This window comes from Uloborus diversus, chromosome 5 (assembly GCF_026930045.1).
Source record: "Uloborus diversus isolate 005 chromosome 5, Udiv.v.3.1, whole genome shotgun sequence".
NCBI lineage: Eukaryota > Metazoa > Arthropoda > Arachnida > Araneae > Uloboridae > Uloborus > Uloborus diversus.
Genome location: NC_072735.1, coordinates 79,903,814 through 79,927,190, shown reverse-complemented (window position 1 = coordinate 79,927,190; position 23,377 = coordinate 79,903,814). Strand labels below are relative to the sequence as shown.

The following is a 23,377-nucleotide window of genomic DNA, read 5'->3' as shown; positions in this document are numbered from 1 at the left end:
TCAAACGGGAATGCGTAATATGCAAAAGCAGAGTACGCAAATTTAATTTTCTCTGTCAAATATATGAGTATCTATGAAAAAAGTCAATTGTAATATTCGTTATTAAAATTCGATGTCCAAACAGATAAAAGTCATCAAAATGTGCCTACTATTTTCTTTTACTTCTTCTTCCTTTTCTTTTCTTTTTTAATTATTTCCCTTTTTTAAAGCATTTGTGCTTTTAAATGATAGAGTTTGTGGTCACACTAGACTCGTAGAATTGATATTATTGACACACATTTAAAAAAAAAAATGTCGCCTTATTTTTCATTTTAAAATCATGTTGCATAGTTCTGGAGAAATTTCTCATCATTATGTGAATCTGTATGATCTGTTTTGACAATATTATGTATCAGTGCTCTTTAGTTCCAACTTCAAAATGCTAATGATTCATTTGATCTTAAAATAATGCATTTTATTCTATATTTTTGTACCACAAAATTGTATTTTAAAAACATTTAAAACGGCTGTATTTTCAATAAATTTGTTTGATAAAATATGACTGTGAAATAAAAATTTCAATATGGAAATGGTATTCTTCTGATTATTTTGCTATTGGAAAATGCCTAGAAGTGTTGCAAAAAGCTTGAAGTGATGCACATTTTTAAACTCTTTACAATAACTAGGTAGAAAATAAATAGCTTGTCCAATCTAACGCTGATTTTTTTTTCAAATCAAAGCAGATATATTAATTCTTGCTCACACACATTATAAATCTACAAATAGTTTTTCATTCGTTGAATAACTAACAAAACTAGAATGAATTTCAATTAGGACAAGTGCACGTTTTTAATTTGAATTCCTATTTTCTTTTTTGATTTCCTGAAATACAAAGAACACAAACAGCTCTTGCAAAAACTGATTAATTCTACACATTTGAAACTGCAAAAGATTGATTTAGTGAATTACTGTGAAATAAATGTAAAATGTAATGTACAAGCATTACTAGTTTTTTTTTAAATTAATAATAAAATTCTTTTTTAAAATTAATAATAAAAGTTTTTCGGAGAAAATCTAAAATATTTGGCTTGAATACCAAATATTTCAGATTCCCTTAGCTATTTATTTATATTTTTTAAAGTTCATTGTATTCTCTGGTATCTAACAAAGAGGTAACTCTGGTATTAAAAGTTTCAAAATCGAATATACTGGAAATGTTGGGAAAATGTTCGTTTTTAGGGTGAGGGAGGAAATATGGTTTTTGCGAAAAAAAAAAAAAAAAAAAAAACAAGAGAAAGTTAAACATTAAAAAAAATTATAAAAAAGTATTATTAATGTTATAATAAGTAGTGAAGCTAATTTTTAAATAGACACAGTGAGTGTTCAAAAAAAAAAAAAAAAGAGCGTCCGCTCACCTAAAATTTTAAGTACAAGGACTGTTGTATTATGTTCTAAAAGATCGTGGCTTAAAGGGATCAAAATTTTGTTCTTTAGAGTTATCATAAATATTTTTGAATAAACATAAATTAACTCCACTAAACCACCAAAGTAACGTGAAGTTCAACGGCTGATTTCCCGCGTAAAAACTAATGTGGCATTTGTTGTTTATAAAAATCTGAAAATCAATTTGAAATAGCTACTAATTTGCTTTTATTAACATTCCACGAGAAATTCTAACAATAATGCCAGCTTAGCTTAAGAGGTATTAAATAATGCTACAGCCTTTGATCTTACTCTATAATTTCAAACATTTATCAAAGTAGGCACTGATAGCTAAAATTTGAAAGTAACCGCGACCGTGACGATGATGCTAGTCGTGCATGAATCACTTTGACAACGCTTCGAATGGTATGGATTGGGGAAAGTAAACAGCATGTATAGGACTATCTCAGGGCTCATTTTTGCTTCATGGACACGATAATTTTTTAGGTAAGTGCTCATGTTTACTAATTTTCATTGCATGAATTAAAAATGTTTCCTAAAATGGAATGTATAAAATGAGAAATAATTGTTTTCTCTTGAAAAGTGGTGGACTGAAATAAGCATGATTACATTTTAACTGTATTTTCTTCTGGAGATAAGTATGAATAAATTTCAAATCTATTTTCTTTTGAAAATAAGCATGAATATATTTTAAATCTATTTTACTTTGAGAAGTTACTATTTTTACTGAAAATAAACACATTAATACAATGTAAAGCAATGTACGAAATGTTTCTACCTAAAACATATTAAAAATACAATCCATACTGACTAATGTATGATATGAATGCATATGGGGAAGCACAACAGGTGCGTCCGCGTCCTCTTATGAGGTTTCAACGCCGACAAAATATCATGTAAATTTTTATCGAAGTTTTTCAATTTTGCTAGGATAAAAGTAAAAAAAAAAAAAAACTTGTACTTTTTTTTCTTCGGCGTTTTCGGTTTGTATTGTTCGTTATAGGTGTAGTCATCATATTTCCTTATGTTTTCAAGCTGCTGTTTTAGGTTTTTAATATTGTGAAGCTGCAATCCTGTTGATGTGACTGGCTTGCAAAGCCAAAATTGTGAACCTTTTTCCCCCAAGGACACATAAGTAATGCCTTATTTATCTAAGAGCGTCATATTTCTCTCCTTTGTGCCCATTCTCCCAATGAGCCGTTATTATTTGTTGGATTAATCTAGTATGAATCTGGGGACTAGACGGAGTTTTTTTTTGTAATGGATTAATTTTGTTAAAGATTTCAATATTCATGTAAATTTAAGCCATTATTTACATGGAGGACCATACTAGTTATGTATCTAGTTAACTAAAAAAAGACAAATTAGGCTGTTCCCAGAATATTGTTTTTTAATAAGAACAATTAATAAGTAACTATAATTTTAAGGAATACATATGATTTGAAACTAAAGCTAAAAATGAAGAATAACTAAGAAATGTTGGAAATAAACCGTATTCAGTTGTTTTCAGCGTAATTTCTGTAGTAATGCTTGTTTATTGGTATTTTTATTGGTCGTTTGGATTATTTCAATAATAAATGGAAAGAAATGGCAAATAATAAAAATTATCATTTCTAGTTTGGTAGAACGCATTCAATTGTACATTTAACATGGAATAGCAAAGGGAAATTTAGCCGAACAAATACAGATAACATTTTTTTAATCTTTTACTTCTTAAAACACACAAGACAGAGATTTAAAGTCATTATTTCTAAACAGATCCGTAAGTGTTCTGTCACACCTGCTCTAACTGGGAGCTGAGAGTTGTCAGAGGTTTCTCTTCTTCGGTGTCTGGGATATCAGATTGTTGGATGAGTCCCACCTCCATAGCCACCCACTTGACTTTCTCCGTTATCTGCTGTTGCATTAAGTTGATACACATGCTTACCAGAGCCATGCCGAGCATCATGTAGAAGCAGGTGCCCATTAACGTTAGCGTCTTAGCTGTAATTAGATGCAAATACATCAGTTCACTTAGATAGAAACCATGCTTAAACTGTAAACTATCGCATATCCAAGCAACATTAACTAGCTATAATAAGAAAATAGTTTAAAATGAGCTCTCATGTGCTTCCTCTACTTTTGAAAAACAACTTTTTTATAAAATCAAGCTTATTAGCTTTATCATCTTCGTAAATCTGATAGCGAAGCAGAGTTAAATTGAAATGAGATAAGAAGTGCAGGAGCCTTATACAATATAGTTTTTATTAATATCTTAAATGCCGTCAAGTTTATAAAAATTCACAAACAAATTTAAGTGAAGTGATGTCCGACTGCAAACAAATGACCCTTGTGATACACTGAGAGAACGAGTCTATTCCATAAAATCGGTTAAGAAGGAAGATCGGACGAGTGCTATATTTTGGAGTGTTTAGCAACATTTCGACGAAATGAAAAAAAAAGTAATCCTTTTTTATTTCCTTTACGTGAATATTTAGACCGGAAAGGTTTAAGTTGCAGCAATAACTACATTGAGTAGGTGAAAAAGTAAAACTGACAAACCTTGCTACTTTATTGCAATCCTACTCTCGTCGATTTTCAATTGAAATTAATTATAGGAGGCGTTGTTATCTCTGACCAATGGCTACTGAAAGAAGTAAAACCAAGACACACCCACTTACGCAAGATGTGACTTGTCCAATGAGACATCTGCCTTGACCGCCCAAAATTAAAACGTTTTACCTTTTTGGCTAATTTATTGAATTCCGAAGTGACGTATTCAAGTTTTAGAACCAATGACGCAATTGTAAATTCCATTCGAACTTTCATCTCCATATCGCCCCTTCACGAAAATGGACAATTCTGAAACAAGGCGGAGCCTAGGATCAACTTTTCGTGTACAGACTTTACAATATAAGCGAATGTGCGTTCCAATGCGAAAAAGTCCGGTGCTAATCAAAATCATTATCATCCGCCAATAGGATATTTATGTTACAAGAACAATGCAATTTCCTTGGAAGCGAGAGCAAAGATGGTGAATGTATGCTCATGAAATAAACTTTGATTTGTCATAAATGTCCTGCTCTTAGAAATTTTAAATAAGGACAATAAGCAATTATAATTTTAAGGGTTTATATGATTTTAAAACATTAGAAAAAATAATAGTTTCATTATGAAAAGAAAAAAATGCTTTTATGTTATTTAATGCCTTAGTTTTTATCATCTATTTTAAATGCCGTTTTAAAATTATTAATTAAATTCTTATGTCAATGAATGTTATGAGACTATATAGACTACAAAACGTAAAATGATCTAAATTTGTGCAAAATATTTATGACAAAAATAAACGGCAGAAGCGCAGAAGACGAATAATTGATGACACTTAGCAATAAAAGAAGAATGAATGAAAGAAAGGGAAGATGTATATTTGTTGCAATTACGTTCATCTATAGTGTTTCAAAAACTTACATGTGGGTTTGAAAAAAAAAAAAAAACCTCCCCAAGAGTTGCGTCCATTGCTGCTTCCGGTGACGTTGCAGAAAAATGGTACCTTTACGGAAAAAGTACGAAGTCCAGGAAACCTATGTCCGTCAAACGAGGTTCCGGTAAAAAGAGTTGCGATAATCGAATATCCACTTAAAATGTTTTTGAAAGCACAGGATGTCTGAAAAGTTCTTGACACATTTTAAAACTCATTGAAAAACAACAAATTGTCGTACAGTGAAACCTGTGTAAGTTGACCCCTTGCGATGCACTACTTTAGTGGTCAATTTAGACAAGTGGTCAACTTACAAGCGTGGTCAACTTCACAGGTTTTACTGTATTAAGATGCGGTTTGAGCCATAATACTTCAGAGGTAAGTTCAAGAATTTTTTATGATATCTTAAAATTAAAAAAGAAAAAAGACAAAAGACGAAATTATAGCTATAAGTAATTGCATAATCTTCATAGTCAGAATTTAGTTTTCATACAGTGACGATATAGTCGTCAATGTAAACTACTTATAAAATTACAAATTTCTCTTTTTTTCTTTTTCTGTTTTGATTTTTTTTTTTTTTTAAGATGTCATAAATACTTTTTGAAACTTAGAAGTAAGTAAACCGCATATTGATGCACTGTAAAAAAAGAAAAAGAAACGCTACTAAGTATTTCCGTGTAACGTTTCGGGAATTCAATGGTTTTTATAAACGTCCTGGAAATATCAGGCATCATTGTCAAAAATTTTCCTGAATTCCTACAAGTTGCACGAATGCAGACTTCTCTCTGTTGTAAAAAATATTTTTAACTCCCAGTTCAAAGATTAACTGATAGTATTTATAGGTGTATCGGCTTCAGTTCGATTCAGCTCGTCATGACTGATTAAGCTCCCAAAGGGAGCGAATAAGTCTTTAAACTACGTAGCTTTGCAAGAATTGCAATCAAGAGAGATGCTCTATATTTACTTGCAATTCTGGCTTAGTTTTGGCCATATTTGCCATGCTGCTTTTGGAAGTGTCTTGATAAGTCATGAAGGTGCCAAGCTATTATACAGGGTGTTTCAAAATGAATAGCGGGGTTTTAACAGGTTATAATATTTATTACACCAAACATACAGCCACAAGTGATACATCAAATGAAAGAGAAACTCAAACAGTTTTGTTTGTTGGCATCAGTGCGCATGCGCGTGGAATGTTTCTGCTGCAATCCGCTAGAAAGCGGTTGTAGCAAAGATGGCGACCAAAGAACAGAAAGCGTTTTGTGTTTTACAGTTTGCAAAGACGGAATCTGTTGCCGCCTCACTGACATAATGAGGTACGCGATTGGCTTAATCTAACTGTACCCGACCGCTGGACTGGCCGTAAGGGGCCTAATGACAGGGCTTGTTTCCCATTGCCTCCACGGTCACCCGACCTAACGCCGTGTGATTTCTATCTTTGGGGATTTATTAAGGACCGTGTGTATGTGCCTCCACTGCCAGGCGACCTCCTCGAATTAAGGAACGGGATTGAAACAGCTGTTGCAGCAATTACTAATGAGACACTCATCAAAGTTTGGGAAGAACTCGCATATCGTCTTGACGTGTGCCGAGTGACGAATGGTGCTCACATTGAACACTTGTAGGCTATTATGTAAACTGTTTGAGTTTCTCTTTTATTTGATATAGCACTTGTGGCTGTAAGTTTGGTGTAATAAATAGTATAACATGTTAAAACTCCGCTATTCATTTTGAAACACCCTGTATTATCCTTACGTAAGATTACTCTAAAGTTCCAGAGACACGACTGGCTTTAAAAGGGAAAATTTCTGGATTTTTCAGGGTAATTTCAGGATGGCTGCCGAATTTTAGTGGAAAACGTTCTTGGTTTTTGCGAAATACGTTACTGGCAGAAATTAGGCTCATCAGCTGCCTATTATTCTCCAGGAACGTTTCTGAATCGTTCTTACAGTGTGCGAAAATTCGTTGCTTTTCTATCAATTTTTAAAATGTATCAAGGATTTTACACCCTGTATATTTTCTATCCTTACATTTTTCGACCTGCTACATACACTTAAGTATTTTTGTTTTGATATTTTTTTAATGCAGATCCACTGTCCCCTCTTTTCTTTTCGTTTCTATATTTCACTTTGAAAGCAATTTTATACATCTTATTTCAGTATACAATGTTTGCAAATAACGAAGAATTTCTCTTAAATTTGATCTACTCACATATGCTGCCTTTGTATCCTTCGAAAGCATTGCCTGGGTAGTAATCTCCAAACCCGATAGTAGTGAGGGTGATGAACGTGAAGTATCCCGAGCTCAAGAGGTCCCAGTTCTCAAGATAGGCGAAGATGCCCGCTCCGAGCAGGATAAAGATAGATATAAGCAGTAAATTGAGGATGATGGGAATTTGTGCCTAGAAATGGATGATATTCGTAGAAAAAACAGACAGTAAAGTAAAATTTGTAAATAGAATAGCAACTAGTTCACTACTTATATGCTTGGTTAACGTTCTTAAAAGATTCATTTAAGTTTGAAAAAGTCAAAAATCATGTTTTTCTTATTTTTTCCTTGAATGTTAGCTTTTGCTCTTCGTCGATGACCAGTTCATTAATAGAAAACCTCACCCTCAGTGATGTAAAGCATTCTCATATATATAGTAACCGATGATCGAGTAACCCGCTTGTTTCAACAATGAAACTCGCGCCACGGCATGATAATTTGATAATGTGTTTTGGTATTGTTTAACATACAGAGAAAGGCTTCATTATGACAAGGCTGAACTCGATCCGGTTACTTAACTGTTTTACTGGTAACATTGCGTCATTTCAGGGGAATGAAGAAACGAAAAAGAAGAGCTGTCAACTATGAACGCTATCCACTGGAGTTAGGGTTAAAGTTACAAATATCACCAAACAGGCAGTGTTTTTGTTCAAATATAGAAGAGTAGGAGCAATTTTCACCCGTCATACCTTGACGGGCGGCTTTCGAGTACTATTATAAGTGTTAAAAAAAAAACTGATTGCAACAAAATATTAAGAATGAAAGGAGGAGAGGGTATTTTAAAATTCCTTAATTGTTTTTAATTTTTTACCAGGTATTTTTTTACCACGATATATTTTGCTTTTCACGTAAAAATTATAGGCATGCAAAAATCCTTGAAAAACAGAAAAATAATAATTAAAAAAAAAAAGTCAAGAAACCTTCTTAAAAGGCTGGTAGACCAAACTTCCACTATCGTAAAGTATCTATAAACTGATTTTTTTTTAAAAAAAGCACAGTTCTTCCAAAGAATTATCCACGTATATTAGTAAATCCTCATGTTTAAATTTGTTTCTTTGTGTGTCTTAAAACGAAAGTAATATCAGTACAAATTTACAAATTGTAATTTTACAATATGCGTCCAGTCTAAAGCTTATACAGTGGCTCCCTATTCATATTCAGAGTCACAACTGACTACAACTGTATTTATGTCGAGGACTGCATACTAAGTGCCTTGCCTCCATTATTCTATATACCGATAGATGGCAGCACCATCACCGGATCGAACAGTTAATGAGAATTTAGAACTAGTCCAGGAGTTAATAGCTACCTGGTGCTAGCACCCCCAGAGGTATCGTTTTACTTGGAGGACATTGAGACCACGAGCATATTTAACGTCGCCCAGTCCCCTTTAATGACGACGGTGAGTCTTCGACCATCGAGGTTCGAACTCAGGACCCTCCGGCCCCGAATCCGACACTCTACCGATCGGGCTACCACGGCCGCACAGTGGCTCCCAAAAGTGTTCGTACACCTAAGACTTTCAATGAAATAGGACCCTATACATTGGTTGGAATTATTATTTCGGTATAGGTATTTAATTATAAGATCTATGATAAATTTTCAACAAAACTACATGAATTTTTTTAAAATAATATTTAAACTTAAATTTTTAAAAATCAAAAACCAAAAAGTGCCAGAAATTTTATTTCACAAAAGTCTTTGTACCACTTTAAAAAATGTCTATATATTTTTGAATAATCTAACTTTTTATTAAGTAATTATTTAGTAGAATATCATTCAGTATCAACAACACCTTTTGAACGTCTGGGAATAGATTTCATTCTCTCTCTCTCTCTCTCTCTCTCTTTTTTTTTTTTTTTTTTTTTTTGCGCAATTTCTGAGTAAGTGTTCGTGTTCAACCACACTTCAAGTGTTACTGCTTCAAGCTCTCTTTTCGTTTCAAAGCCGTATTTTCGTAATCTAACCTCGAGATATCTCTAAATATGTTACATTAAATTCAAATCTGGAGATTGAAGGGGTATTTTCTAAACTTTAGGACAATTTTTGAGGCACTAGACGCAAACGTTGAAAGCCGTGTGCATCTTATCGTTATCTTGATTAAAAAAACAAAGTTGTTTCCGATAACTAAGTTTTTGGCTAAGAGTTTAAAATTGGTTTCTAAAATATTTAAATGAACAGCATGATTTATTATTTCATCAAAAAATTCCAAACTACCAACTTCTGATGCTGATATGCACCCTCGCACAAGAACCTCTTCACCGGCCTGATAAACTGATCCAACTAAGTTCTTAAGATCAAGTTTCTCATTTTTTCTTCTATTGATAAATATACAACAATTTAACCAAAACTTATTTGAATTTAATTTAATTTCAGTTAAATTTAATTTCATCTGTAAGTAAGGCGTTATTCCAAAACGCCTTACTTGGAGCTCATTTATCATTTATTTTGCGACAAAAAGCGTAAGCTTTCCGTTTTTCGCACGAACAAGAAATTTTTGCGGGAAGAGTTCCGATTTAATCCAGTTAATCAGAGAACTTGGCGAACAATTTAAGGTGAGAATTAAATGTAAGTTTTTTCATTAAATAATGCAGAAACTGTTACAGCACTCAAATGTGTATTTTTCATAAATTTTTTAACTGTAAATCTCCGATCATGCTTTGTCAACTTTGCCGGTTGACCTTTTCTTGCCTTGTTTTCGGTCCGATTCTTTTCTTGAAAGCATTTTATCAAGCACTTTAATATAGAATGGAATAAATTAACTAATTTAAAGACATTTCAAACCAATTTACCTCCACGGTAAGGAAAAAATTCAAATTTTGAATGGTGTTTGTGGTTTTGTTACGAATACCAGCCATTTCAAAGTAATAAGCACAATATTAAGGAATAAATAAACAAAAAATCAAAGCCAAATGACTCTTAAGGGTCAACACAATGCAAAAATAATAAAAAAAAACGACATATGATAATTTTAATCATGAATTTATTTGAAAATATTTGAGTGTACGATGACTTTTGTGGCGTATTATTTCACTGTCACTTCGTTTTTTGTTTCATTTCAAAAAGAAGATCAGTCAATATTTTGAAAAAACTACAGGGTTTTATTTAGAATGACATAGGAATGTTGTGAAAAAATATTGAACTTCATATTCGAATTCAGTTTCGCGTTATTTTGGTTTTACTAAAAAAATTTAAACTGTACGAACACTTTTGGGTGCCACTGTATTTAAACTTTAGTATTTTATCATTTCTTGTTTAAATAATTTTCTATTTATTTAATGGAAAAAATTGTGCAAAGAAAGGAAAAACAAGAAGTTCCGTCTAGAACTAAATGAGCCTACTTTCCCGTATAGCCGTATCTACTTTCTAGTACCTGATCAATATTCTCAAAAATAGCTAAAATCGCAAATTGTTTTAAACATAATTTTTTAATATTTTGAGCTGACTTCTAGGAATAAAATATTTCTTACTCATCTAAAAACTTAGATGCGTAAAAAAATAAATGTATAACCAAACAAAGAAAATAGTAGCACCTTTTAAACAAAGCAGCTGATACACTTTTTTCCATTAAAAAAAATTCTTTTACCGCTTTCAAAACGAAAAAATAATAATTAAAATTAATGAGCTCATTAAAATAAATACATCATATCATAGACTAATAATAAGAGTAGACCGAGCTTTCCCATACTTGCTGATGAAAAAATTGGTTCATGGATACATCATGTGACTGGTGGAAGGCTTGGCGAAAACTTTGGCAGCATGGTTTCTAGATGGCAACATTATCTATAGTTTGGCACTCGACATGTATTTTAAGTAATGTGTTTTCATTATAATTTTTTTCCAGGTGCAGAGATTGAACTGTTTTTCTTTTTGTTATGAATTATTTTGACATTAGTAATTAGTTTCTGATCACAGTTTTCAGTAACTTTTATTTCATTTGGAACTGCTACGTCAGCGTTGGCGTGAACGTAATAGAGGAAACATTTTGCGTTAACGCAAAAATTTACTAATCGGAATCTTAAATTGAAATTGTAGGTAAAAATCTTACCGTTTGCCGATTCTATTTGGGCGCTTGCATCTTTAATTACTTAGAGAGTTATTGAAATTGACTAAAGAAAATGCACAATATTATCTAAACGAAAAACTCACTACATTAACAAAATATTTACAACTTCGAATAACAAATTTACAAATCGGACTTCATAAATATTCCGCGTTCCATCAATTCTATTTATTTTATTTCTCGCGGTAGTTGATCGTCTGCTACGATCAACGCCCGCTGTTGCTAGGATATCCCCTAGTCACATGGTTTGGTTCATGAGCAGCAAAGGGTTGCCATAGCTCGGTCTATTCTTATTATTAGTCTATGCATTATATCAAAAAAAAATCGTTTCTTTTTCCCCTGTTGCCAAAAATATTTTTTAAATGAATTAATGCATTTACCAAAATAAATAAAAACAATAAAATGCCAACTTAAAAAAATAATTTTCATCGTCAAAAAAAAAAAAAAAAAACCGTCTGCGCATATCTTTATGTAGAAACATAAGGGACTTCAAATTTATCCGCCGAAAACTGAGTACCTAAATTTAGAGTGAAAATAAAAACAATGCATATCAACAATAATTATTTCACAGTAAAAACCATGGCTACGGAGTCGGAGTCAATTTCATTTTGGGATAAAGGAGTCGGAGTCGCAGTCGAATATCCAAGAATCGGAGTCAGTCATTTTTCCTCCGTGTATAAATTTTTGCCACAGCTACGAAGTCAGAGTCGAAGTCAGGGAGTCAGAGTCCGACTAATTGTCTATCACAGGAGTCGGAGTCAGGTGCCCCAAAATTGTCGGAGTCGGGAGTTGGTCGTCAAGAGCTATTTCCAAAAAAATTTGTTTGAAGTAAATGCACCAAGTACGGAATCTACATTGACTTTCAGTTTCCCCGTAGGCGCTAATGTTAAGGGATTTGAATTGTTCAAAATTGAACGGAAAATTGTTCAAGTCATAAAGATATGTACTCGTTTTTCATCTAAAGCTTTTTCTACAAAGTTTGCTAGAGGCAAACTCGCCTCTAAGTTAGCGAAATTGCCTTGAATTTCCCAGTAGGCGCTAATGTTAAGTTTGTTTGAACTGTTCAAAATTAAACAAAAAATAGTTCAAATTAAAAAGTGAAATATATGAATGAGGTGTCCTCTCTGAGATCTTCCGAAAAAAAATTATTTTCGAATCGGACTATTCACTCAAAAGTTATTGGGGGTTGGGGGCAGAGAGACAGACAGACTGATAGACCGACAGACATTTCCTCCCATCTCAATACCCAACTTTCCAATTCTTAATTTTTCGATATTTATTTATTTATTTTTGTTATATTTTCAAGATGTATTAAGCCTTCTTTCATGCTTTTTTCTTCATTCTCTGACTTTTACTGGGAAAGTAGGCTAAAAAACGCTGGAAAGAAATATGTATGTTTCACGACATTAGTTAATTTTAGAATTGTTTAAGTTTTCCACAGCACATGATCTTGGTTTCGAAATGATTAAAGCATATTTTAACTTATTAGAATCCCTAGATTGCTCTGCCTGATGCTCATTAAAGCAGCGTAAAATCGATGCATTAGTTAATATTTTAGCCTTGTCGTTAAGATAATTTACTTATTTTTGGCTAATTCAAAACCAATTTTCATCATGTTATAATTACAAATTTTGTTAAATGGTCTAAGGACATTTAACCTTCAAAATTTTCGATTTTCTGGCATAAATATATGCTATGCAAAATTGAATTCCGAACAATTTGATACCTTATTTATTACCTATTTTACTACCTATTTTATTACCATAAAAAACTTTTCACGTTATCGTAAAAATGCGTAAACTTTCCCCATACAGATTTATGTTAACAGCAGTTGTTTAAGCTTTTTTTTCTCGGGTGCCGGTTTCTTCGGTTTTCTCGTTTTGCGCTCATGATACCTCAGAAAGTTTCTTATATATTTCCGTAAAACTTTTCATGCATGTTTGTCTGGTATATTTTTATGATCTGAACCTAAGTTTTAACTAAAAATAAAAGATAATACAGTGAAACCTGTGTAAGTTGACCACTTGCGGTGCACTACTTTAGTGGTCAACTTAGACAGGTGGTCAACTTATAGAGGGTAGTAATGAAAGCTTTTTTTTTTTTTTTTTTTTTTGGCATTTCTTGTCCCATGCATTTTTTTAACTAATTGGAATACTTTAAAGCCACTTTCATTGTTTAACATTACTTTAAAACAATAAGAAAAAAATGTTGTTTGAATATTTTTTGAGATTATTTACCAAAATGATGCATTAAGTATCATACAAAATTAAAACTTTTGTGAATTGATCAAAAAAAAATATAAAAAAAAATGCCTCATTGCTTATGAAAAAGTACTTACTTGATATTAACAATTCCTAAAAATTCATAACAAGTCAAAAATGACTCAAATTCTTCATTTGATTTTTCCTTGTACATTTGTAACCATGGTAATCTACTTTTCAACAAAATAACTCTTTATTGAAGTTTGGCTCATTTTCTGGGACTTAACATTAGCCCAATGTTTTTCAATGGAAGCATAAATTTTCATATGTTTTTCTAAAATGGGTCTGGTTACTTATTTGAGGCATAAATGATGAAACGTTTAGTACAATCTAATGCTTTTGCATAGTGGTCAACTTACAAAGGGTTTTTTACACTACTCCAAACCAAAGCTGGTATATATTAATGGTCAAGATAGACAGGTGGTCAAGATAGAGAGGTGGTCAAGTTACAGAGGTTTTCCTTCATTATATAAGATTGGACTAATTCCGTTCCTGACAAAAGCGGTCAACTTAGACAGGTGGTCAACTTACAAAGGTGGTCAACTTTACAGGTTTTACTGTATTAGAAAAAAAAAAAGCCCAAAATTTTGGAAATTTTTGATATTTACATATAAAATTTCAAAAATATAAATAAATAATTAAAAGATAAATAAATAAATTTAGGTTCAGGTCATAAACATAAACTAGCTGAACATACATTAAAAGTTTAACGGAAATGTATAAGAAACTTTCTGAGATATCATGCGCGCGAAACGAGAAAACCGAAGAAACCGAAACCCAAAAAAAGAAGCTTAAACAACTGCTGTTAACGTAAATCTCTATGGGGAGAGGTTACGCATTTTTACGATAACTTGAAAAGTTTTTTGCGTATGGTAATTCATAAGGTATCAAATTTGTCCAGAATTAAAATACGCATAACATTTTTTTTCCGTAAAGTCGAAAATTTTGAAGGTTAAATGTCCTCAGAGCCCTTAAAATTTCATAATCTCCAGTATTAAAAAATTATAAAGCGTGCATCTTCAGATGATTTCCCGTTATTGACGATGATCAACTTTCAAAGGGGAAGAAATAAAAGTTACGTTTTTGCAAAAGTAAACTTGAATTATGTCAAACATCATTTGGGATCGTTCCAGTAATGAAAGCTCAGTCAAAGAGCGCTTGTGCAAGGCTTCCTCACTGTAATTACATAGCTTCATAGACGATATTAATAAACTGTTTAAAAAAAGCATTTAATTATTTCCTTCTATTAAGGAGCTATAAAGTATTAGTTGTTTTATATCTTGTTTATTTAGAAATCAATGTACGAATTCCTATTAAAATTACTTTTGAAATATTTTAGAATGTAGTTAAATGATGTACACACGAACTAGCGCGTCAAGTTTCAGTAATGTGCTATACTTCTAAAAGCTTAATAGTTAATGTTTAATTGACCTCGATGTAAAATCGCCTGATATTGCAAAATCTTCTTGATATTCCTCATATGTCGGCATAATAGAAGTGTTATAGAAAATGGGGTGGTTTCCTTCAGTCAGAAGTACTACTTTCAGTCATTGAAATGGATAGAATGAGCAAAAAAAAAAAATTACATGGACCAAGAAAATACTTTCATTTTCCTAACATTTTTTTAAAAATTACTTTTGCAAATGTTCGATTTTTCAAACAAAGCGTGGTCTTTAAGACGTCACAAATGATGCATTTTGGCGCATCTTTTTACCACGGTTCCACGTTATGATAATCAAGCAGAGAATTAAAATTGCGCTCTACGCTTGCTGTCAACCATATCGTTGCCAATACACGTGAGTAAAGATGCGAATTAAATGTTTTGTTCTGTGAACGGCAACATTGAATGGCATTTCATTATTCGTGATGTCACACGACAAAAGTGCAAACAATGAAAGCGTAGAGATTTAAGTAATTTTTTAAAAATATTAAACTTATAAATTATTTAAAAAATGGTCAGATCCTATGTTTTTAAGCATGCTCTTTCAGAAAAAAATACTTTTAAAATTTTGGAAACGACCCCATTCAGTTGTTAGTTGACGCAAACATGTGTAAATAGCTCAAGTACAAATCATATCCAATGCTTTTGAATTCTGTTCATCAAATTCAATAATTTCCGCGTACTGAATGTGTTTTTTTATTGATTCTTCATAAATTTGCGTATACAGTAAACTCCCGATTATCGGCGAGTCATTCAACAACCAGAAACATGTAACTTCGTAGCAAGAAGAAAACAAAAACAATAGTTGTTTTTTTTTCTAAAATTGTGAATTTAAATTTATAGTTAGTTTTGTTTTTTATTTATTTATTAATTTGTTTATTTTTTGCGCTTTCTTCATCGCACAAAAATACAAAACATTCTTACTGTACCGCATATTTTTTCACTGTACAAAGCACTATGTATCAACACAGTCATGTTTTTGAGGAAGTATATAGTTTTTAAGTTTGCTGTCTCTCATTTTAGCCTTTTTGTGGTTTATCCGTGACTTTTATTATCTGTGGCACTTGTGCCGCTCAATTTCGCACAAAATCGGGAGTTACCTGTAATAAAGTATCAATAGCTTGTACGTACGTAGTTTATGAAAAGATTAAAATATTTTGGACCCACTTCGCCTAACAGAGTGAACAAAGAATCTTTTAAAAACCGGTCTAATGACGAAGAAAAGTTACAATCTCAGAACGAGCATCAAATGATAAAACTTAAAATGAAACTTATTCTGTCAGCAACTTCAAGAATTTCATTTTTTATCATTAGTACATAAGTAACAGAAGGGATATTCAACATTTCAAATCAACTATAAGAAACAAAGAACAAGATCGACCTTGTCTGTAGAAAGTGCAATTCAAAGTAGTTAGATAAACACTGATTATACTACCATTGACTTCATAAAAATACTAGCATATGGAATGTCATTGTTTACTTTATTTCAAAATGGCTAAAGCAGACAGGACAATATGAATCTTTGAAAATGTTGAGGCACAAACAAAAAACTATTTTTCTTGAGTATTCTCTCACAAGCCTGTGTTGCAAAAATTATTTTTATGTGAAGTATATAACTTAACTGATATTTTCAATTATTGCATTTCAGTACCATTTTAAATCACGCTTTAAGTCTTAGTACTTTGAAACTGAGACACCTGATACTGTCCATCTTTATCGAAAACAAAAAATTTTCATAAAACTTGACGAAAAATTTAGAAGTGTGTGACATGATTTGTACTATTTTCGAGAGAATGACCCATATTTCTATTAAGGTGATAAGGCAGACATATATTGCACAGACTGACCTTGTCTGTAGGCATGTAGTCCTCCTTGCCAACGTCGTCCGATGAGAGCGGCGGAAGCCGGCCGCCCATTCTGACTGCGGCCTCGCGGTCGTATTCGTTCTGCCTGCGGGCCCCGCGACACCAGCGACAACAGAGTCGGCTATAAGTGTACCGAAAGACGGATGCCATCAGCTCACCAATGTTCGCCAAGAAGATCAGAGTCAGTGGGATGCCCACGAGTGCGTAAAGGATAGTACATATTTTGCCCAACTGCGTATTGGGTGCTACATGGCCGTAACCTAAGGGTTGAAAAGCAAAAGCATTCATTCCATCTATCTATAGGGATTAGAGTAAAATTTAAACCTATTAAAAATGAAACCCTATTCGAAAATGTCTTCTTTTTTTTTTCGATATATATAGTACCTATGGTGGTGAGAATGGTGACGGAAAACAGCAAACTATTTCCGAATGCCCACTCTCTGTCCCAGCTCTCTTCATCCATGGTGCCATCGTACTGAACCGCTCGCACCATGTTCACGATGAACTTGTCCAAAGTCTTCAATTCCGAGTAGACCTTGTCGTTCCACTCCTCCCTGGAGTAGCCTTTGTCTCGCCAGTAATAGAAGAGGGCTGCCAGATAGACGAGCGAGTCGTTCACATCGATGGAACGTATCATGCGTTCTTTCCTCAGCTGGGTCTCGTCGTCGTATTCGATGAAGACGAATATCCAGGCTCCGAATGCGGCGTATAGACAGACGAGCAGGAAGAGTCCGACGTGGGAGAAGAGCAGCCGCAACAAGATCTTGCCGCATGAGCGCTGAGACTGTGGCCTGTCATCCTCAGACTCCGACATTGCTCATCTAACAAATCTGAAATTAAGTAAGGGAAACTCTACCATTGTTAACGTAGGGAAATTAGAAAGACTTGACAAGTCTATTATGGTCATTCAGGGTAGTTTTGAGACTGGGCTGTTAACTTTGCGCGATCTCAAAAACAACCATACTTGGGGTTAACCTAATTTGGCAGCGTCGTAATACTGTGCTTAAGATATGTATAGCGTAGCCTTCACAATGCTGCCAGATTAGGTTTGCACCAACTATAGAAGGTCTCCCAGCTAAAAAAAATCTGCAGAAAATCTTTTAAAAAAATCTGCAGAAAATTTAAGCATATTTGGAACATGGTTTCTAAAGAAAATCTGCATATTTTATCTGTAGATTTTTTACAGAAAGCGTGTTCCAAATATGCTCAAATTTTCTGCAGATTTTTTCTGCAGATTTTTTTTCTGCCTATTTTGTGAAGAAAGCATGTTTCAAATATACTTAAATATTCTGCAGAAAATCTGTAGATAAACTGCAAAAAATGTACCCAGCAAATTAAAAATAGTAGATAACAATTAATAACAAATGAAATTAATGCAATAAAAATCCGAAAACATTTTTAATTTTAAGTTTCGACATTTCTTTAATTAAAATGAGTAAATTCACTGCAGAGTGGTGTTTCATGTTTGTTTAATAAAACATATAATTAAAACTTGAACTACTCCTCCAAAATGAAAATTTAAATTTTATTAAATTGGAGTTTATGCAAATTGAAATAATTAAACCAAATTTGTCACAAAAATACATCGCTATGATTGTAAAATTAGTATAAAGTTTCAAGACGAAATAATAAATAGAACTATTTGTAAAAATTAAAAATTCCGAAAAATTCCTCCAAATCGACCACGTGGTGGAAAGTAATTAAGTTAATTAGGCTGGTTATTATTGAGACATCGTAGCACAATTTTTTTTATTAATAGATATTGACAACGTAAATGTTCGCTCAAAATTTTAAGTCAATCGGTGAAAAAGTAAAAATTTCAAAAATTAAAAACCTCCGATTAGGCATAACATTTCAAACTAACCCTAATATACTATACACTTATTAAATAAAAGTTAATTTAATCAAATAATAATTGTTGAATTTTAAAGTGTCTTACCTTTTTGTGAACCGAGGCATGAATCCAATATTTTTTCATGGGTTTCCAATGATGAAACTTGAAATTTCCCTAATTATTTGTTTCCGTGGCGGAGCAAAAAAACAATACGCGTCACCTGGTCGAGGGGTCATCTACTCTCGTAGCTTTGTGGCACCCGAATATTGCGGGACGGACCGAGGCCTCCGTGGACGATAAGAGGCTTGGCGTTCGGTGCGTTTGTACTCGAACGGCGCGCCGCTCGAGAACATTATTTCAAGTCATATTTGTTCTTATTCAATTTCAATTTCCTGATTTTTCTCCAAGTGAGTCAAATTTGACTCTGTTCCAATCCGTATCCTTCTTGAAATTGACATTTTTGAAAGCCCTTTCAAACCATGTAATAACTTGCGTTATTCAAAATCGTTTTGTTTTCAAAAAAAAAAAAATGATGTATTGTAATTTCACTTTTATTTGATTTGAATCATGCACTTATATTAAAATTGATTTTCATGTCATATTATTTATATAATACAATAAACAGACATTTTTTATTTGGTAAATGTTTCAAACGTGTTGAAATGCTTTTAAATTTCAATTTAAGTTATCAAAATATAAATCAAAGTTCTTGGGGGAAAAGTTTAAGTTATTTATTACTGATTTTAATTAGAAAAACAAAAAAATGTGTTTAATTTTCTAAAAACTGAAAAAAATATTAAAAAAAATTAAAGTGTGAAAAACTTTTATGGTGTAATAAAACTTTAAAAAATAATTTAAATTGCAATACAGATTTCTTTTTGATGACCATAAAATATCTACAAACGTGCGAATTATTTAGAGAAAACTGTAAGAGAATTTTTTGTGTAGATTTTCTGTAGATCTAATTGAAGAAAATTTGCAGATTTTTTTTTACCTTCAAAAAAATCTGCAGAATATTAAGAGAAAACTAAAAAGAAAACTTTTTTGTGTGGATTTTCTGCAGATTATTTTGAAGACAAAATGCAGATTTTGCTTGTCTTCTAAAAATCTGCAGAAATCTTGAAAAATACTTCAAAAAAAATTTTTTTCTGCAGATTTTCTAAAGATTATTTTTAGCTGGGCTTGAGCTGCACTCACCTGATAAATTTGTTTTCTGCTATGCTTTACAAAACGAAGTTGGTAATTTTGTTCATAGTTCATTGCACCACTCAATCATTCGTATGTTACTGTTTGGAAGTTATTTTTAAAGTTGCTGAAAGTGCTCTTCCTACATTTTTATAATCTACGCAAATTATAAAAAATAGAAATATTTTAAATGGCTTTAATAATTTTTATTTCGTAACTTTGGATAACTGTTCACTAGTTTAGAAATATAGGTATGTATTCCGTTTCATTCCAAACGATGCAATAAAACTAATATTGGAATATGAGATCGGCAGTTTAAAATATTCTAACTGTGACTCAAAGTTTCCATGACTATGAATTCTCACTTGAGTGATTAAAACTTCTAAGACCACAAATGCTGAAATCATAGTAATTGTTACGATGACCATAAGATAGTGGCAAATTTTCTGCGCATTTTCTTAACTAATTTTTCTGGTAGCCTTCAACCCATCAATCGTTGATTCATTGGCATTTTTTCTCATCATAGACACTTATTTCATTCAAAAGGCCGTTATTTCTCTTTCATTTTCATTGTTTCTTCTTCCTGTTTCATTTCCATTGTTTAAAATGATGATGTGATGTCCTTTCAGGGCAATGATTTTTTTAAAATAAAATTTCTCTTTCGTTGTAAAAAGCACAATTTACGTTAATATTGAAATTTAAAGAATAGTTTTATTTATTACACCTAGCCTAATTTCTTTATTAATACTTTTTAATTCTCTTGTTTAATTTATAAAAAAGATATCTACTGATTGAATAGACAGTGATTTTTATTAACTCTTGTCCTTAATATAGTTTTGGTTTTTTAAGGATCGCTAACTTTGCTCAACAGAAATTATAAAACAGTTTTTAAAATACAAAACTTGTGAAGAATTGCTTAATAGTGCTTTGGGGTTACAAGGAACCTTAACGCCATTTTTGATGCAAAGGAAATGGATGAAAGAACATTATAACTACTATCTTAAGATTTATTTTCCAAACTTGCCGTAACTCGGGAGACAACTATCCGACGATTACATTGTGACTTTTGGAGAAACTGTTATAAATAACAGAAATAAATTAAAAACGATGCAAATGTCCGTTTAAGTTATATATTATTAATTCAAAATATCAAGTAAAGCAGAGATATTCATCCTTTTGCACTTCGGGAACCTTTTGAGCTGCCCGTGCTCTTGAAGGATATCAAAAATATACTTAAACTTACGAAATTATTATTGCGTCTTTATTTTTTCATAAATCAAACATCTTTGTAAGATAATGAATGTTTAGGTAACTAATGTAAAAAAGTAGTTTTTGTAAACTTTGTACAATGAAATGAGTAAAATTACGACAACATGTATACATGTGCAAATAAAAACTACTAAAAAGAGTTTAAAAAACTCTTAACTAACTAGTGTTTTTTTTTCTTTTTTTCTTAAAATATATTCTATGAATTATAAACAAAAATAGCAATATTTCTAGTTATAACAAATTAATAAAAATTGTTGCTCTTTTTTTTTTCTTTTCTTTTTTTTTTTTTTTTTTTTTTTTTTTTTTTTTTTTTTTTTTGATCACTTGGCGGTCGATGTTTTGTATCACAATTTTTTTTACGTCAAGAATAACTTTTATCTTAGCCATAAAGTATTTACTTATGTATTTTATTTTACAAGCCAACCACCTTCAAGATTTTTTTAATTAAAATTTCATTAAAATTTTGGCGTTTTGATTAGACAATTAGTGAATGTTTCGAAGTTCCAGAGAACCCTCTGCCCGTCAAAGGTTTAGAGAACCATCTGAGTTCCGTGGAACCCAAGCTGAAAACCTTTGTAATAAAATATCGAAATCGTACTACGTATAATATTGTATATTAAAGACACAATGGTACTTCTAAAAATATAGCAATGCATTAAAAGAGATGTGCACATATTTATATTCCTACCTATTTAGGAAAATACTTAGCTCTGTACTTACTCCTTTTGGTCTCTGTCGCGTGTTGCATTTTGAAAAGATTCAGGCGAGCATTCCAAAGCATGTGTGGACAAACAGAGCAGTTGCTAAGTGAAGAAAGGGATTTCGTGATAGTAAAAAAGCGGGAAGGTATCAAAGGTCCTTGTAACTAACAACATCTCTACATATTTGTGAACATTCATCGATTAAGCTTTAAAAAAGTTCAATTTATCGTGGAGATAACTTCAGCGTCGCCAAAAAGAAGACGAAAAAAAAAACGAACGATTTTTAAAATGATGGGGTGACCTCTGAGTACTGTTGGCACGTGGGAGGTTCCTAGTTTTCGCATAAAAATCCACCTCATAAACTAAAAAAAAGACATTCACAGAGTGAAAATGAGAGAAATAGTGACAGTAAGTGAATTTGAAGAATGTTGTTTGTTGGAAAAGCTTGATATTGGAAAACCCATTTAAGTTTGGGACAGCAATCAAATTGGAAACCTATAAATTAGTAGGGGAGTATGGGGTGAAGTGAAATAGCGGGGAAAAGTAAAATGCTGAAATATTAACCCTGTTTTTAAATCAACCTATCTGGTAATATTTTAATTATGTAGTTACACATGTAATTTATTCCAGTCAGGAAAAAGTTGACTCTAAAAATCTAAGAATACTATGACAATGCAAGAAATTTTCAAAAATTGATATTCATATTTAAATATTTTGTTTTAAGTCAAAAATTATTTTAGTTATTAAACAATGATAAAGTTTTTGTAAATAATATTTTTAAATATTAATTGAAATTTACTAATATTCAGTGCAGTACTTATTTTGTAATTATTATGCTTTTTTGTATTTTAAATGTTTTGTACACTTAGTCAAGCGTATGTGGGGCAACGTGGTGAAAATGAAATGGTTATTGATTAATTCATTTACATTCTTTCATTTAATTTTTCCCTTATGTATTCCTTCTTTCACTTATTTTCATATACATTAACTTTTATTGGTTATTTTTCAATTTTTTTTTCACATTAACTAATTACTTTATTCATTTTTTAGATTACTGTTTCACTATCTTTCAATTATTCAACCTTTCTTGTTGTTCATTCATTTGATCAAAAATATTTTTAATAATAGAATAGAAATTAGATTTTTTTTTTCTCTTTCACTTTGCCCCAATAAAAAAAAAACGTCAAAAGTTTCCACTTCTTTTTATTACTTCCTTTTACAAAAAAGGAAGTATTGTATTCGCGAAAAAAAGTTCACTCAAAATTCGGCCTTAATTTCCATTTTGCTTCACTCCCGAATTGATGTTGAGTTTTTTCTTCTACCGTACCACACGCGGATAAGTGCCTAACAACGTATAAACACTCGAAATATCCATTTTGACATTCCCCGAGTGAATTACAACGACTTTTCTCGTGACGTCCGTATGTACGTATGTATGTACGTATGTGCGATGTGCTGATGTATGTTGCATAACTCAAGAACGGTATGTCCTAGAAAGTTGAAATTTCGTACGTAGACTCCTAGTGGGATCTAGTTGTTCACCTCCCCTTTTGGTTGCATTCGGGTATCTCTAAAAAGGGTCTTTTGCCCCCCAAAAGAGTTTTTTGCCCCTTT

At 32.0% G+C, this 23,377-nt stretch overlaps 1 protein-coding gene across 1 annotated transcript; it reads right to left on the bottom strand.

Annotated features, from left to right (window-relative positions):
- Positions 1-3,009: 3,009 nt before the first annotated feature.
- Positions 3,010-21,814, bottom strand: LOC129222779 (TWiK family of potassium channels protein 7-like). The gene is made up of 5 exons (XM_054857315.1): positions 21,783-21,814; positions 17,159-17,604; positions 16,757-17,034; positions 7,088-7,277; positions 3,010-3,405 (listed from the first exon to the last, which is right to left on the bottom strand). The coding sequence occupies exons 2-5, from the start codon at positions 17,586-17,588 to the stop codon at positions 3,197-3,199; spliced, it is 1,107 nt and encodes a 368-aa protein (XP_054713290.1). The 5' UTR covers positions 17,589-17,604; positions 21,783-21,814; the 3' UTR covers positions 3,010-3,196.
- Positions 21,815-23,377: the final 1,563 nt, after the last annotated feature.

Excerpts from the sequence above, each read along its gene's own strand:
- LOC129222779 (XM_054857315.1), bottom strand. The coding sequence starts at position 17,588 with ATGTCGGAGTCTGAGGATGACAGGCCACAGTCTCAGCGCTCATGCGGC. Across the intron at positions 17,035-17,158 it reads CACCATTCTCACCACCATAG|GTTACGGCCATGTAGCACCC; the intron begins GTACTATATATA and ends TTCAACCCTTAG. Across the intron at positions 7,278-16,756 it reads ACTACATGCCTACAGACAAG|GCACAAATTCCCATCATCCT; the intron begins GTCAGTCTGTGC and ends ATCCATTTCTAG.